General features: G+C 40.8%; 1 protein-coding gene across 4 annotated transcripts in view; it reads right to left on the bottom strand.

Moving 5' to 3' along the window:
* HDAC4 (histone deacetylase 4) overlaps positions 1-17,385 on the bottom strand; it is a 192,495-nt gene that overhangs the window by 11,541 nt on the left and 163,569 nt on the right. For all 4 annotated transcript variants that reach the window (XM_034785241.1, XM_034785240.1, XM_034785242.1 and 1 more), the window contains exons 20-21: positions 10,543-10,661; positions 8,664-8,797 (exon numbers count right to left, since the gene is read on the bottom strand). In XM_034785241.1, the coding sequence (XP_034641132.1) occupies positions 8,664-8,797; positions 10,543-10,661 (253 nt within the window). The remainder of the gene's footprint in view (positions 1-8,663; positions 8,798-10,542; positions 10,662-17,385) is intronic.

Here is a 17,385-nt window from a genome sequence, read left to right as displayed (position 1 = left end):
GTGTTCCTACCATAGGCACGGCTCATATTGGCAAAGGTGAGCTTTTGCTGGCTTAGCTTATTTCAGTCTCCTTCCCTCACTGACCTGAGCAAAATAAGCAATACCAGCAAAAGCTCAGTTCTGCCATTATAACTCCCTCTATACTAGAGGATTTTGGTGGCACAGCTATACCAGTCACAAATCGCACTTCTTCACACCTGTGACCAAAATCAATCTGGCTGGCAAAAATCTATAGTGTAGACCTGGCCAGTATAAGCACAGTTACACTGGTACAATTGCATCTACGCTAGGGATTTTAGCGGCATAGCTGTGTTGATTAAAAGAAACAATCACCCCCTAACTGGGCAATAATTCTTAGGTCAGGCCTCACAGAGAACAGCAATGTTAAGGATCTAACACAATATAGTGCTAACAATCTCAAACATAACATAATTCACGTTTAAACATATGCAGGCTGTCCTACCTCATAGGACCTGTAGCCATCTCCCACACCGTGGGTAAGTACATTGCAGATGTTACAAGGGGTCAGATTTAATTTGGTGCATTAGTGAATAGTGAATTTCCATTAACAATGCATTTGCTGTGAAAAAATTCTTGAGCACGCCCTTTAGAAGTAAATGGCACGCAGTGCATAGACCATTTCACTCGGCATGCACAGAACCTTTTGCCACTTAGGGGTAGGGGAAGGAAAGATTGGAAAGGGAGCATGGAACTCCCCCCCTCTAAACTCTCCCTTGATTACATTTCCTTCTGTTTTTCTGGAATAGATTTTCCTCATGTCAGACAAAAAGAAGGCCAAAACTGTTCACTGTAAAGGAATTCCAAACTTTCAAATGAGAAGCATGCCATGAATATGCTGACACTGGGAAAGCCACACTGTTTCACTCCAATGTCAGACAGGAGTAGCTGTGTGGGGAAGGGGAGCCAGCTGACCAAAGAAAGCAATATGTCTTTAGCAGGACTTAGAAGCTGCATTTCAAGTAATTACATGGTGGTGGGGGGAGAACCCAGATAGCACCACAATACACTGCATTCTGTAGCAAAGGGCCCTATAATCCAAGTGTGGCATGAGAACTAGCACGATCAAAAACTCTGCTCATATCCCATTCTGATCCTGCAGCCTTCAACCAATAAAAGAAATTAAAAAACACACATTAAACTGTTCAAAGCGATACTCTTTTTCCTGATGTTTTCCTATTATCAGTTTGGGCGTTGGAAGACGCAGAGAACGAGGCTGTGGCGATTTGAGCAACAAAATGTCAAAACCCCTCAACAAACCAAACTCTTATTTTCCCCTGTAATATACTCCAGATCTGATCTCTATTCCAGAGGGGACATACTGTTCTGCTAGCATGATGTAGCATGAACACCTAACCTACCCCTTTCAGAATCATGGATATGCCATATTAAAATATCTGTAACGTTCCTGCCTGTGGGCAAAAGAGGCTAGGGGTGACACTCCCAGAATTGGCAGATCCCCTGCGATCAGTGTGCACCTTGGGGTGTATCCTACTTTGTGGGTATTAGTTCCCTTTATTATTATTTAATATTAATTTTGTGGTAGCACAAGACTACAATGCAATCTAGCTCAATTCACAACACTACTCAAACGAGAACTGGAACAGCAGGGGGCTACTTGCTATGATTAGGCTGTGCAGGCAGAACTGCACCTGGGTAGCTTGCAATGCGCTCTATATATTATTGGCTTTCATTCACATATGCTCTAACAACTAATTAAACTCCCAGGCCAAGGTTTTCAAACAATGACTGCTGTTTCAAGGTGCCCAACTTGGAACACTCATTCGGGGCTGGATTTTCAGAAAGTCCAACCACTGAGAAGTAGGTTCTTTTAACATGTCTGAGGCTGGGCGCCCACAACTGGAAGCACCCACACTCACTAGCCGTGTTTGAAGACCTTGGCCACCACCCAGCAATGTAAAAACAACAATTTATCAGCCAATAATTCATAGTACCACAGCTTAGCCACAGATCCGCCCCTCTCCACCCAAAGCCCCGGCTTGTGACTATTTGGTTGCCATTTGTATGGTAGTTCAATGAGTGTTAGAATCAATTTTGTCCCAAATTTTAAAAAATATTAATGAGACAAGGTGGGTGAGATAATATCTTTTATTGGACCAATTTCTGTTGGAGAGAGAGAGACAAGCTTTTGAGTTTCTCAGAACTCTTCTTCAGGTCAAAAAATTAATATCGTTTAAAAATCTGCCTCCTAGAAATGATACAGGCTGAAACAATTTATATTTGATTCCTGTTTTATGCCAAATGCTTGTATTTGACTTCGAGAGAAACTATTCCTCTTCATCTCATTTGTACAAAACTGTACTGAGCTCTTTATGAATATCCTTCAACTTCTCTTGATGTAGCAGTGCACTTAACATTATAAAAGGCAGTGCTTGACTCTGAGCAGTAGACTAGCAGCTGCTCTGTCTGTGTGTTATTCTTTATGATGTAACTGCTGTGAGCAGTGGAATTATCCACGTTTGAAGCTGAGCTGTAGGAAATCATCTGTGTGTGCTAAGAAGAAGTTTAAGACAATTGCTTATTGATAGCTTGTTTGTTATGTTTAAAATCTTTTATTTTAAGGGGCATGACTACCAAAGCTGGCACTAGACTGTGTGTGTGGGGTCTGAGGACCGACACCAGCAGTTTCACTCTGTTACTGGCAGCCCTGTTTTCTAGGAGGACTGACATTACTCCATCTTCACTGGAGTTTGCTTCCCCAATACCAGTGACTGTTACCATGTCAGATAATGAGCTGTGGGACAAAAAAAGGCTGAAGTTCACACGGTTTATTATACTATGTGCAGGACCCCATCCAAGGTTCCAAAGCTGGTCAGGACCTTCCCCCTTCATGATCTAGACTGTAACATTTACACTGTCTTTTCAGAGCCTGGCATGGCTGTACATATTAATAGCATTGCTGACTGTTATTTTCAGGAGACGGTTTTAGCAGCTGCTTCTGAGGGGTGGCCAGAGCCCACAGCGAAGCCAGGACAACCATGGCCTGGAGGTGTTTGACAGGAGTGGCACTGAGGAACGACCAAAGGTGTTCGTGGCCATATCAGGCCAGATCTGAGCATTTCATTCAGTGTAGGGTGACCAAGGTTCTTGGAGTTTTCAGCCAGCCTCCCTCACCAAGTAGAGCAGTTCACTACCTCATGCCATACCCGGATGTGTTGCAGTGGCTGGTTACGGACAGCCATGTTGTGTGGTTGGCTGGCTGTTAAGATACCTGCTGCGGATTCATGGTGTGGAGGATGGAGGGCTGCCAAACCCCTTGTTACAAAATATTATATAGCTCTGTCCAGACAACTGTCTTGGGGCAATCCTCTCTCAGGCAATCTTTTCTGCAGTTTTTCGTGGTGCACTGGGGATGGTGAGCTGGTGACTAGGGCTTGAAGCAGGCATTAGCCTGGCAGTCTCCTCATGGATGATCTCTCTTATCCCTGAAGTTTTGGCCTGCAACAATGTTATTTCAAAATGAACCAAGCAGATGTTGGATTGTTAGTTCCCCTGTGGCAGGTGCTTAGTGAGCTGGCTTGACCTATTACGGCCATCTCAGGCCATAGCACTCCGCAGAAATCTTGTCTCTGCTTGGTAACTCTACTCCCCTCCCCCATGCAGTACTAACACTTTGCTACTCTTAGGGTACAACTGGCCTTGGTGAACTCAGACCACGAAGCACTGAGGTCTCTTTCATTCCTGATAGGTATTGCTGCCCATATTGCTGGGGCCAGGCTCCTAATCAAGATGTTCAGGAACTGGATGGGAAGTGTTCCACTAGGTTCAAGATTACATCTGACAGGACACAGCGTCCCCTCCTCCAGATGGGTCAATCAACCCTTCATAATGATCTGTCCTGGCACTATGATTCTGCATTCTGGCTGGGACCCTGTGCTTGCATTTTCTCCTAACCTTGGAAAGACTGTTTCAGTGGTCTTCAGATACAGTTTGGATTTTAAGCAACAGCATCATTCACCGGGTACAAGCAGCTATTCAGCACCGGCAATCACAGCTTGGCTTCCCTTTTGGACAGAATCCAAAGCGGAGCATCTGGCAGTGCATGCAATGGAATTGTCAGATTACCATCATGTGCAAGCTCTGGCTAATGACCCCATCCCACCCCATTTGATTGTGGGTAAACCTCAAATTACTCATTTGGGTTAAGTGATATTGGACTGTACTGAAACACAGCCTTGAGTTTCTCCTGAAGATGTGCCAATGGATTGGTAGACCATGCCAGGAAAGACATCAACTGGGAATGGAGTGTTTTTGTGCTTTCTTTTATGGAAAGATGCTGAGGCATGAATGCATTACTTACGACAATCCAGCCTCAGATGTGACCTGTAACGCTGAAATAGGTAGTGTACTGAAAATTGGCTGGGTGATTTGCAGGTGGCATATACAAGCTACACTAGAGTCCAGTGCATCAAAGGTTGCTTCCCAGGTGGAAGTTATATTCAGCAGGGATAATGGTGGTTTGGTTTCCTTGGCGTGGTTGGGAAAGGCTGGTACTTCAGCAAACTCTCAGATTTCATTACAACATTTGATGTTTTCCAGATGCAGTAACTTGCCTAGTATCTAAATCATGTAAAAACACAGGTAGACATGGGCTTTGAAATAAAGGTGGCCTGGAAGAGCTTTGATAGTTAGCATGTTTGGTACCTGAATACTGAAGGTAGAGGGAGGCCAGATGTCTGTTCTGTGCTGCTGTTGCCTCCCCTGCTTTTCAGAACTGTTAGCAAATGTTGCCTTTAGGCGTCATCCCATTATTCTATTTAATAAAAGTTGCAGCTTGTTGGCCATAAGTTACATAAATTGAAAAAGTCCTCAGTGGATCCTGCCCTCCACAACCTTTATTTTTTCCAACAAAAGTCAAATTATTTGTAGTGGCTTTGAACAAATAAAAAAATGGTAACTAAAAAAATATTAAAAAACTTCTGATGCTGCTAAATCATTTTACATTAAAATATTCTGAGGTGCATAAAGCTTGCAATTACAGCTATATTTTAATTTCCCTGACACTTGGGAATTATCCTTGGCTCTAGGCTTTGCAACCACACACAGACATTTTCTTAAAATTAAAATTTTAATTTCAGCTGATGAATTTAATTTCAGCTTGTGGGGCCTGCATTTACCCCCTCATTTCCTTCTGTTTCGCTATATACTTTAGTCATATCTTAAGTTAGCAAATTTCCCCTGCAGCCTGTTGCTATCCACAGCTGGCTGTCCATGTGCATGCATGCAAAATTGTCTAACACGCTGTATATCAAACTTCATCAAAGGGCCCGCAGGATACAGCAACGGTGGCTCACTCCAACTTCCTTGCATTAAAAAGAGTTTATAAAAGACCTTGATAAAACCAGTGCTTCCTGCTTTTTGATGTGTGTAAGTAAAAGAACATTGTCTTGGTATCTGCACAGTCTGATAACCAGCTTATCAAAACCAAGAACAGGTCCATCCTTAAAAGCTTTTAAGTTCTTTACTGATATTCTGATGGAATTATAAAAAAAACAAAACAAAACAAAAAACACCAAAAAAAACAACAAATCAAACATTCTTCTTTAAATTGTCTAAATACACCGCTACCTCGATATAACGCCACCCGATATAACACGAATTTGGATATAACGCAGTAAAGCAGTGCTCGGGGTGGGGGGGGGGGGGGGGGGGGGGGGGGGCTGCACACTCCATGGATCAAAGCAAGTTCGATATAACGCGGTTTCACCTATAACACGGTAAGATTTTTTGGCTCCCGAGGACAGTGTTATATCGAGGTAGAGGTGTATATGAAACATTTCAACTTAGCAAAGTGATTATTGGCAAGACATAATATAGGTAAATAAAATCTTTGGAGCACTTAAACTCAAAAAGATTTGTGTTATGAAAGATGATTCCAACGAAGTTTATCACTGGGGAATAATGCTTGTTCAGAGCTTTAAACTGTGTGTTCTGCAAAGGTGGGAGGCTGCAGAAGAGCAGTTTTGATCCAAGGTTTGGATGAAGCCAAGGGATTCGCCTCTGATGTTGAGGGGTCTGAGAATCTGTAGTACAAGAGAATGAGGGGCTCTGACAAGCATCATACCACTGAATCGGGTGAGATGCCAGTGTAGCTGGTTCCCAAGTTACTAGGGGCCAAAAGAAGGATAGAGCTGCTTGGGTAGAGACTGGCTGGCTCAATCATCCCCATTGGGGCATGTGACAAATCTGCCAAGCCAAAGCTCAAGGAATCAACAGCCTTTGAAGGCTCTGGTAGAGGGCAAGTCAGAGAATTCAGACTAGGCATTATGATGTCCTGACTATTCTCACCAGGGTCTGCTGGATTTATTAGTGAGATCTTCTCCAGAATCTCTTTCTCCTTGCAGAAATGTCCTTAGTGTTTTGGAATCCACAGTTATGGAGCTGGCTGGAGCAGTCATTTATCAGATATAGGTCACTCACGCTTCTACGCAGAATCAAACCCAGTACTGTGGACTTCTTGGAGCAGTGAAAAGCAGGTTCCTTGTCATTATATTGCAGCTCCACATCGAAGAGGTTTATGACTTGTTAATGGTTCAATGTCAGCTTTGCAATCATGATTCTCAACTTAGACAACTCCAGAATTGAAAGATTACTCAGGTTTTCCTCCATATGACTCTGCACCTGGAGGCTTTTGGCCCTACAGTCCTCCACCTGTTGCCTCTGTAGACTCTTCAGCAAGGAGGGGTGACAAGAGAACAAACTCTCTTCCTCCAAGGAAGGCAAAGGCTCCTCATCCTCCTTCACCTGATGGGCAGTCAGACTTGCTCTCTGGGGAAGGCGAGGAAGTGGCCTTCAGATTTATCCCACATGAGGCTGTCTTGATTGCTTCCTTCTCTCCTCTAAGGGACGTCCGGGCCTTTCAAGATTTTCTTGAATTCATGACATATTGGTCTGGATGTCTCAGGACTCACTGAACGAGGGGCCTTCATGTCATCAGTTTGCAGTTGTATTGAGCATGGGTGAGTAGATCTGCCACGTAGATCTACCAAGCCCTGCATTGGAGTTATCCATGCATATCCCATGCAGAATGACAAATAAACCTTTGTATTTAAATACACTGCAAAGTATGCATGGTGATCCTTTAATCGAAAAGACAGCCCAAAATAATTCACACAGCACACTGATTCAATCTGTGATGATATCCCATTTTAATAGCATAGCTCCAGTTTGAAAATATATCTAATCACTTTCACATGCTGCTGCAAGTCTCAGCTGCGTATGATCCAGGCAATGAATAGAAGTGATATTGCTTTTCTTCACTCATCTTCAACACTGATTTTCTGAAAGGCTCTTGAGAGCTTTTGCTACAATGACATCTTCTGAGCTAACAGTGGATACTTCCTAGGGCTCCAGTCTGACCTGACTTGTGCTTCGCAGCACTAAGCCCAATTTTCCTAAATGGAAAAGTGGTGTAGTCCCATCCATGAATGTCGGCTACCACTGTGCCATTTGGAGTCTGGTCATGCATTGGAAAGGTATTTAGTATACCATGAGGCGTGTGGGCGTTCAAAAGGGGATGAATACACCAGAAAAGTTGGGTGACATCAAAGTGTTCATAAAGCCTATAACTGATTCCAACTAAAACCTTGGACAGCTTTAGTATATGCCAGAGGTACAAACCTGGCAGGTAACAGAGTAGATCACTTACCGGTGCAGTATGGGATTATATGGCTGCACAATTAGTTAATGTTTAGATTTGCTGCATAATTGTGCGTTTGAATCTAAGCTTTATCAGGTGTTGACTATGAAGCTTAATGACAATTCTAATGTTAACTAGTTCATTGCTGATAATTTTGGTAGAAACATCCAACTATAATGTACTTATTTCTTATTGCTGGATGCAGTGGCAGGGAGCAATAAGGTTGCCATCAAAAGTTGCTGGGGTGGGGAATGAAGAATTCAATTCCGTCCTTCCATACACTTACCACCTCTACCCAAAACAGAAAGGAAAGTGGCTTCCCCATACCAAAAGGTTCAACTGTTTCCTGGATGTCAAGAACTAGACCTGCTTTTCACACTTCCATGGGGCCCGACAGCTTAAATAGTCCCCAGTCCAGCTATCAAACCCTCCAGCCTTCCACTGACAACTTCCACAATACTGCTAGGCACTTTCAATACAGAAATCTGCAGCACACTGAAAAACTGGGGGCAGCAAAAAATAAAACTGAATGAAATATTGAAACAAACAGCACAAAGGACACGATACTGACTACACTGGGTAAGGACAACAATGAGGAGAAAAAGAGTCGGAGGATGGCCACAGACACATTTATTTGGATGACTAATTTGTTGTCCTTGTCCAGGATGAGGAAAATGCAAAATACAAACAAGTGGCAAAAACAAATTTTGCTTTTAAAATTCACTCAATTCTTATTGTTTAATTTGTTGATAAGAGTGGCAAGGTATGCTTTTTAAAAAACGTATCTGTTCTCTACGCTGATACTGTTCCTTTAAAGGAAGGACTAAAAACAAAGATCAAAGTTTCAGAAGTTTAGGAACCTACTAATCAATGCTGGCAAAACGCACTTTGATAATTTTTAGCTCTGCAATACAGTTGTTGAACTTGTAGCATCTTAAATTTGTCAACATACAGCCATTCACAGTGCCTTTAGTTTTCTTTATACCTCATTTCCCAGCAAAGCAGAAACACATGCCTCAGACGCATCACAAATGGCTGTCAGGTCATGACCTCCTTCGAGGGCCAGAACAATTCGACCTCCGGCCAATCCCATCAGCTGCTTCGTCAGGTACCCAAAGCCTGTAACAGGGAAACAGGAAATGCAACAAAAGGTCAAAGGTTGACAGTGGAATCAGACTCCTGGCAAAGGATCAAAGAATTATAAAAGGAATTACATCATATTAAAAAACCCACAAGGGATCTGGGAGGACTAAACACATAATATAAGCCAGGTTTTATTTTAATACATTTGTTTCAGAATTTCAGCTATGGCTCCCCTTTGGATCCGATTACATGTATGCATTATGGGACAGATTCTGATCTCACACGGGTGCAAATCTGGAGTACCTCCATAAACATCACTGGAGTTACTTCAGAATTACACCTGTGTAACTGAGGTCAGAATTTGCCCCACTGTGTTTTAATGCTTTGAATTATTATAGTAGCAAATAATTTCTTTGGGAGGGAAGGAAGGAGATTAGGAGGAGGTCACTTATACCTTATCTGATCTTTATGTTATATTATATACGATATGCTCTCCAGAATCAATGCAGTCCAGGAGACAGAGGGAAAAAAAAAACCAATCACCTGTGGCTTGTGCTTCTATTTGTGAAAAAAAATGGATTATAATGTTCCACAGGTATCTGACATCTAATGCTCAATATCAGCTTCTTCACATATACAACATGCTAAAAAAATCTCTGGGGCACCTGGGCTTTGATCATTTGACACACAGTATATTTAATTCTACTTTAAAAAAAAAAACCCACAAGGATTAAATGACAGATTCAGAATCTGAAAAAACCCAATGCATTACCTCCTCCTTCAGACTTCTCTATTTTCTATTTTACTAAGGCTCACAAGCACCTTTGCAGCAACAATATTGTATTTGTATTGTAATATATTAATTAATAGCTTTGGGACAAAACCCACTGACTGAACCAACTATATAATAATCCCCCTTCGCTCAATTTTACATATTACGAGAGCAGTATACAATTAGAGAAATTCAACAAAAAGGCAAACAAGATATCACCATTTACAAAGTGTTTGTGGATACCTTTAAATAACTTGTCTCTTACAGGTCTCCTATTTCACTTAAATCTTTTTATTAAAGTCATGACTTCTACTTCCTTTTAAAAACTTTTAAAAGGACTTTTAAGGATGTATCTTAGATAATCACCTTTCTAATCGACAGACAACAAAACCCTAAAAATTCCTTCTGATTTTTAGACTCTGTGGGTCAAATCCTGTTTTCTGCTGAATTACATGGAAAGAGTCCAGATTTACACCAGCCTAACAGGGGAAAGCATCTGGCTCTGCGTTTGTGCAGTGCACGTTGTGGATCCAAAGGAAAAAGAATGAGAACTGAATTATAGAACCTTTTGACAAGACAGAGAGTAAAATCATCAACCTGAATTGTTTACGAGTCTGGGAGGAAAGAATGGACAGCTAAACACACACTGCTTACTTTTGACATTTTGTTTTTCTTTATTTCTGCATGAGCGAAACGCCACACTTATTGTTATTTGGCAAGTATCTTTTTCTATATTTTATTTAGAATCCAGTATGAATCGTGTTTTCTAAGAATAAGATGCACCAATAGACCAACAGAAGAAGAATTGTTCATGTTATTTTTTTAGGTGGCCTGAAATAAATATTACACAATGAAATAAAAAAGGTACAAACAGATTTCTGAAAATGTTTACATTTAAAGACGAAGAGACAGAACCCTGGTGTAAACTGTCACAGCTCCACTGAAGTTAATGGGGCAATGACAGTTTACACCAATTTAGGATCTGCCCTGTTGTAAAGCTGCAACTTACATTTTGCTGATAGATTATATCCTCCAAGAGGCGTAGGATGGCCTTCCACTGCATCAAAACCAGATGACACCAGCACAACATCTGGGGCAAATTCATTGGCAATTGGCATTACTACCGTTCTGCAACAAAAACGTAACAATGGCAGACTGATTATTTTGTCTGGCTCTTGAATGAACCGAGGAACATTGAGATCACCTTGCGCAAACGATTATAAATTTTTGAAGTTGGCAAAGGTCACTTCCCCTTTTCTCTTCTCACACGATGAGAACACTAGGAACTGGTTAACAGAGCACACTGGTATGTCATATCATGCAGTTCTGTTTTGATGTCAATGCCAGTTTGTAATGTTGTTTATTCAGTGGGGTTGATTATTTCAACCACTAATAGTATAACAATCCGAATAGGGAAATAGCCCACCATGCAGGGCCGGTGCAACCCATTAGGCGACCTAGACGGTCGCCTAGGGCACTAACATTTGGGGGGCGGCATTTTGGGTCCTTCGGTGGCGATGGGATCTTTGTCCGCCCCGGTCGTCATCGGCATTTAGGCGGAGGGAGCTGGGGCAGGGTTGTGTGGGGAGGGTTGCCTGCAGCAAGTAAGAGGGGGCGGGGGGCGGCACGCAGGGGAACTCCCTGCCCCAGCTCACCTTTGCTCCGCCTCCTCCCCTGAGCACGCCGCCCCACTCTGCTTCTCTCCCTCAGAGGTGAGCTGGGGCGGGGAGCTGCTGTTCAGCTCCCCGGGCTGGGGGAGCTGCCGTGGGGGTGGGGGGCCTTAGGGCGGGGCGGAGAGCTGCCACAGGGCTCAGGGAGGGGGGCGCAAGGTGGAAGTTTCGCCGAGGGCGCGAAACATTCTTGCACCCGCCCTGCCACCATTCAATAAACTTTAGATTTCCAGGCTTGACTGACTCTTCGTTTGGTCATCTCAGATCTTTTGTTCTTTGTGTACTGGAGGTCAAGTTAGAGATGTGGAGAGGGACGAAAGAGGGAAGGATAGGGTAAACTGGCAGAGACTAACTGGAAAAGCCATAATTTAATAACCTCACTGCATGGCATTTGTCTCCCTAGATGCAGCAAAGATGCTTTTCCAGCATTTGCAAAGGCACTTATTTTTTCCATCCCACACTTTTCATTAACCATAATTAAAGGCTGGCATGCCACAAGAACTATCCAGTGCAGAGCTGTGTGTGGCTGGGATGGAGGAAAACCACAATGTCTGTCTTTTCCTTTATAGAACCCGCCACTCAACTAGTAATAGAGCAAGTGATCGAAAACTGGCAATAACGTCTGTTACCATAAACAAGTGGTCTACAAACACATGGATAGACCAAAAGGAAGCTTTAATATGCTGAAATTTAAAAAAAAAAAGTCATTTACCTACTTTTATATACAGACACAAAGCAACTCAATCCATTTTAAGGTGGTACAATGTCAGAGGGGAACAAGAAATAAAACTAAAACGGAATACGGAAAATATTTATCTGCAAGTGTCAACAGACACTAATCTGAGTGTTGTATTCCGTACAACGGTACTATCATATTGGTTTATCATTTTTCCTGCCCCCTAAAAATCTACCCAACCTTAGTTCCCACTCAAAATACACTCTAGATTGAAAAAAAAAAATCAGATGTCATGATGCAAACTAGGCAAAATGAGCTGCTGAATAGGGAATAAAAAAATTGCAGTTTATGCCAATCTAGCTATTAAAGGCATTGCAGAACTGAAAATATGCCATTTAAGTTTTAAAACAGAGAACCAAAGCTGCCTCAATAAAAATGTTACAGACCCACAAAATCCTGTGACTAGGAAAGCTTCCAGAACGTATTCTTGGATGAATGCCTTTGTAAATGGTTCAGTTCGATGGTACACTCACTTTGTATTCAGTGTACAGCAAATAAGCAGACACGCACAGACTCACAAAACTGTCTTGAGTCATTGCAATCATCCACACTGTCACTGGTAAGTGACATGAATGGTAGAAGAGGAAGGATACACAAAACTCACATTCCCTATAAAACAGGATTTTCCAGTGCCTGGTCCTTTTTTCTGATGAGATGTAATGATTACTATGATTATTAAAGAATCCAGGACACTCCAGGAATGACTGGGTAATGATATTCCACCTTTCTGAAGTCTTATGTCAATTAAACTGGAGATGGCAGTACTCTCTATTTCCAGTTTCTAACTCACTCTCCTAATTAGGAAAACCCTTAATAGCCAAGCATGTGATTTTGCATTTTGTGTAAAATAAATGTTAACCCTCGCTTCAAAATATGCACACAGTGGGACTGGTGATCATATATATGCACTTATATTAGTTTCCTTAAAGCTTTTTAAGGTATTACTGTATTAACAGTATATACTGCAAGCTGGCACTATGAACGGATGTCAAGTGGTGTACGATTTTCACAAGTCTTTAAATAATGTCTGCCATGTCAAAGAGAATCCCAATGTACACCAGCTAAAACTGGGGTTAGGTCACTAAAGGTGAACAACATGTGGCATTCTTGTACAGGGCAAGATAAAAAGTTCCAGAACGGCGAAAGAAAAAAACTGAGTAGTGTGTGGTCTGACAAAAGTCTTTTGGTTTCATTTCCTCACATAAGATTGTCACGGTAATCCAAGGAGCTCCTGCATTTATTACTGGTGGTCCATCAGCACTGTTATAAAGACATATAGAAGAAACTACTTCATTTTCCTTACTCTGTCAGAAAAAATAAAAATTTTGCAGTGGTTGTGGGTCACAGTTCTAATTTGAGTGATGTTGCTATTTGCTGTACTGCAGAGGGCTTTTAATTGCTGTCATAACTCCAGAAAGACCAGATTTTATTTTTTCCCCCAATGAATTTATTGCCATGTAAACTTTTCCTCCACACACATTATTATTTAATCAAGTCTTAGTGGGACTTTTTGCTTATGATTTTAAAGCCAAGAAAATCTTTTTACTGAAACCCACAGACATTCTAAGTAAAAACCACCTCATTCACAAAGAACTTAAGCAGCAGTTTTGAAGCAAGTGCATGTGGCAAAGTTTTTTTTTCCTGTGCTTTGAAGTACTGCTGATCTATTTAGTTTCTAGCCAAAGGAAAACTGCTAAACTCATCAGATTTTTTCAGAACTAGGTTATGATATTTTGAGAGTTGCTAGTATTTGTTCCTGCTGTGTGGTATCACCCCAACTCCAATCAAAGTGAAAACCAAAATCAACTTTGAATTGTGTAATATTATAGTTTTGAACATGCCAATACTTGTCCATCACCGGTCATATCAACTGTTTGTTTTTTCTTTTTTATGCATCAAGGAATACTCCATCCTGTTGATTTCCAAATATTAGCATACTGGAGTAATAGGAAGTAGCAGCAAATTTCAGGTGAGCAATACGCACATCTTACTCACATCAGCAGTGGCATTCAGCAATTACATGCAGACCTGACAGAAGTTAAAAGATACCCTCTAGTGGCATGAAGAATACATACACCCATATGAACTGGTAAGAGTTTGCTGAAAATTAAGAACGTGAAACTTATTCGAACACATCGAAAAGCAGAAGCATCGTGGTTACCCTTAAAAGCCAGTATTGGCCAATAGTTATCACACACTGGTATCTGAGATCCCCAGTTTCTCCCTTTATTTAAAAAAGGAGATATCTTTGGTAACAGTATTGTAATGGTTGGCAAATGTAAGATTTTTAATGGCTACTACTGCATATATGTAATTGTTTTAAAATGTAATTAGCGTTGCTCAATATTTGAAATAACATTGCAGGTGATGATTAAAAGGCTCTCAAAAGCCTGAGAAATTTGAGCTGCAGACGACCTCACCAGGACAATCACTGTAATTAGAATTGGGCCAGAAACACAACTATGAGTCTGAACTACCTGTCAAATCTGAGGGCAGGGTTTGGATGCAAATCCTGGGATCTAAGCCTCCCTCCTCCTCCTCCAATTTTGGTTCTAGGCTGATCCAAAATTTAGAGTGGGTAGATTTCCCATTCAGATGCAGCTGAAATCTCATGCAAAAAGCCCAGGATGATTTAAATAAACAAAGAACCCTAAGCTAACAATGCTTGCTCAAACCTGTGATCAAAATTCCATGAAACGCAGCGCATGAGATTTTAGTGCACTGGAATCCAGACCTGAATCCTCTCCTTGATTCATGCCTCAGGTCCAAAACTCTGGCCCAAGCCTTAGGTCAGCTGTTGTTTTTAAATGCATTACTCCCTTCATTATAATAGGGCCCGAAGGCTGCAAACAAGATTGGGCCCCATTGTGCTACCTGCTGGATAAACACATTAGGAAGACACAATCTCTGCTCCAAAAGCTCACAAATAAGACACGGCTGGTGTGACAAACAAGAGGTCTAAAATATTGCCCTGGTGCTACAACTGGATCTAATCAAGCATACGCTGGCAGAGTTCCACTGTCCCAGCAAGGGCACAGGGCTCCATCCACATTGATCTGACTGCAGGATTGGGGCCTATGGCACCATCCACACGATTTTGGACTGTACTAACTGAACTCTATGGTTATGTCTACACTGCAGCTGGGAGAGAGCCTCTCAGCCCAGGTAGACAAACTCATGCTAATGGGACTCGAGCTGGAGTGCTAAAGAATAGCAGTGTGGATGCTGCAGCTCTGGTGGGACTTGGCTAGTCACGTGAGCTCGGACCCAGGGTGTCGGTGGGCATGAGAACCTGAGCCACTGCCCGAGTCGCAGTGTTCACACTGCTGTTTTTAGAAATCGTGAGTCCGTCTACCCTTCCTGTGAGCCTTGCTCCCAGCTACCTTATGTTTAAGCACGCATTGCATTCTAACCTTCTATTTTTACTCCCTAATACCGCTCTCAAAAAAAATTCCTTTAGGCTAAAGTTTTATATGTGAATCTTTTTTAAGGTTTGAACAAAAGCCACAGAGCAACTGAGCTGCATTTCTAGTGTTTTTCTTGTTGACAACATTTTGTCAGATGCACCTAACATACTTGCTTTTTTGGGAAGATTAAGTACATGGGGGAAAATACTCTTTTGACTAAGATTGAGCATGAACCCCAAAAGAAAATGCTGGAGAAATTAGAAGTGATTCCTTGATACTGCAATGACAGGTGCATTTTGCAAAGACCCTAGACAGAAAGGTAGGGGAATAAAACCAGCAGTTTTATATGGAATGGTCTCTTTCAGCCTGTGTGTGGGGTGGTTGCTGGGATTGTCAGAAGAACCAAGAGGATGCAACATGGAATGCTTCGAACCTTAATTTTTTTCCCCAAATGTTGTGGATTATATAAATTACAAGCACTAATTACACTTTTAAAGCAACATTCCTCTTTCTTAAACCTTTTCAGTTAATCTTAAAACAATCACAAATAAGCTGAACAGTTATGCAGCAGCTAAAATTCACTGTAGTAAATCTTCAATTAATGATTTCACTATTGTTTAATTTTAAATTTTGATAATTTCTTTAATTTTGATTTAATCTGTCTACTTCTGCAACTTTTAAAATCTATTAGCACTCACCTCAGAAATTAAAGCACAATGTATAATATTGTACAATTCATTGAAAAGAATACTTAAATTTTCTAACTGATGAACAATTCTAAAATCTTTAGGGCTATTGATGCTTGCTGTAAAATGATGCATATCATTTTATTTTATTTAGAAATATTTCCCCTACTGTTGTCATCCTATAACAAAACATCATCTACACCTGCTGCTAATCTCTCCCTCGAAATCATGCCCTCCATTTGTAGCAGTAATCATCTCTACAATAATTTATTATGCCAAATAGGTTCAGGAATTTAGCTAAGAAATAAGTAGGCAGAGCACATAAAATCTAAAATATAAAGATGACATTTCTATGGAAAAAGGCTTAGAAGCAAAGCCAAACCAAACCCCAAAAATACAGTTCTGCATACCTCTCATATACATTTTTTGCATAAAATAGATTATTTACAAAAACCTAGTTTTCTATGATATGTACATGGGTCTTTAAGAAATCTAGTACAAGAAGAATCTTCCATCAAACAATACTCATTTGACTCATCATTTGACTTATAATTTAAATTAAAAGGTGAATAACATTAAAACAAAATTATACATAGAATATTAATGCTTCAGGAGATCACTGTCATGTAGCCATGGTAAACCAAAGACAAGACAACACAACTGCTAGCGCTCCATTGTGGATATGTTCTTACAGTGAATTACAACAACGTGCTAGAAAAACCTTATTTCACGTGTTAATGATAATTGTTCTACCCTTGTAATAAGGACCTGAACACAATCTTCACATTTTTACTAAGATTTTCCTTGCCAGGTTAGTGTCCTGTAATTAAACATAACCTTTTAAAATGTTATGAGAATTTAAGGAACAGGAACATTATTTCCTCCTATAAAACAAGTTAGGAAACAACAGACACTGGTAAAACTACAAACTGAACTTTACAAAAGTTTGTTTCTATAACTATGTAACAACAACAATGGATTCCAATAACATTTTGATAATTTAAGGAATTCTTTTAATTATATGCCATACATTTTATACATTAGAGTTTAATACACTTCCTCATAATCTATGAAATCTGTATTGGACAAATACTTTAGTGATGAATTCAGCTGTGGAATGTTAGTGCAGTAAATGGTTAGCTAAATTATAATGTTATACTGTTTTAAGCCAGAATATCCATTGTTACAATACCATGGAACAGTGCCAAACACTCAGAGAAATACCAAATCAGTTTTGTCATATGGAACGTCCATTGGTGGTTGAATTGATCTCTTTCAAAATTTATCAATAATGATGTCACCTCAACTTCAGAACAAAGTGAAATCTACTCATGTTCTAAGCAGTCTGTGATT

This window comes from Trachemys scripta, chromosome 11 (assembly GCF_013100865.1).
Source record: "Trachemys scripta elegans isolate TJP31775 chromosome 11, CAS_Tse_1.0, whole genome shotgun sequence".
Classification (NCBI taxonomy): Eukaryota; Metazoa; Chordata; order Testudines; family Emydidae; genus Trachemys; species Trachemys scripta.
Note: the sequence above shows the minus strand (reverse complement) of the source record. Positions and strands in the feature narration are given on the sequence as shown.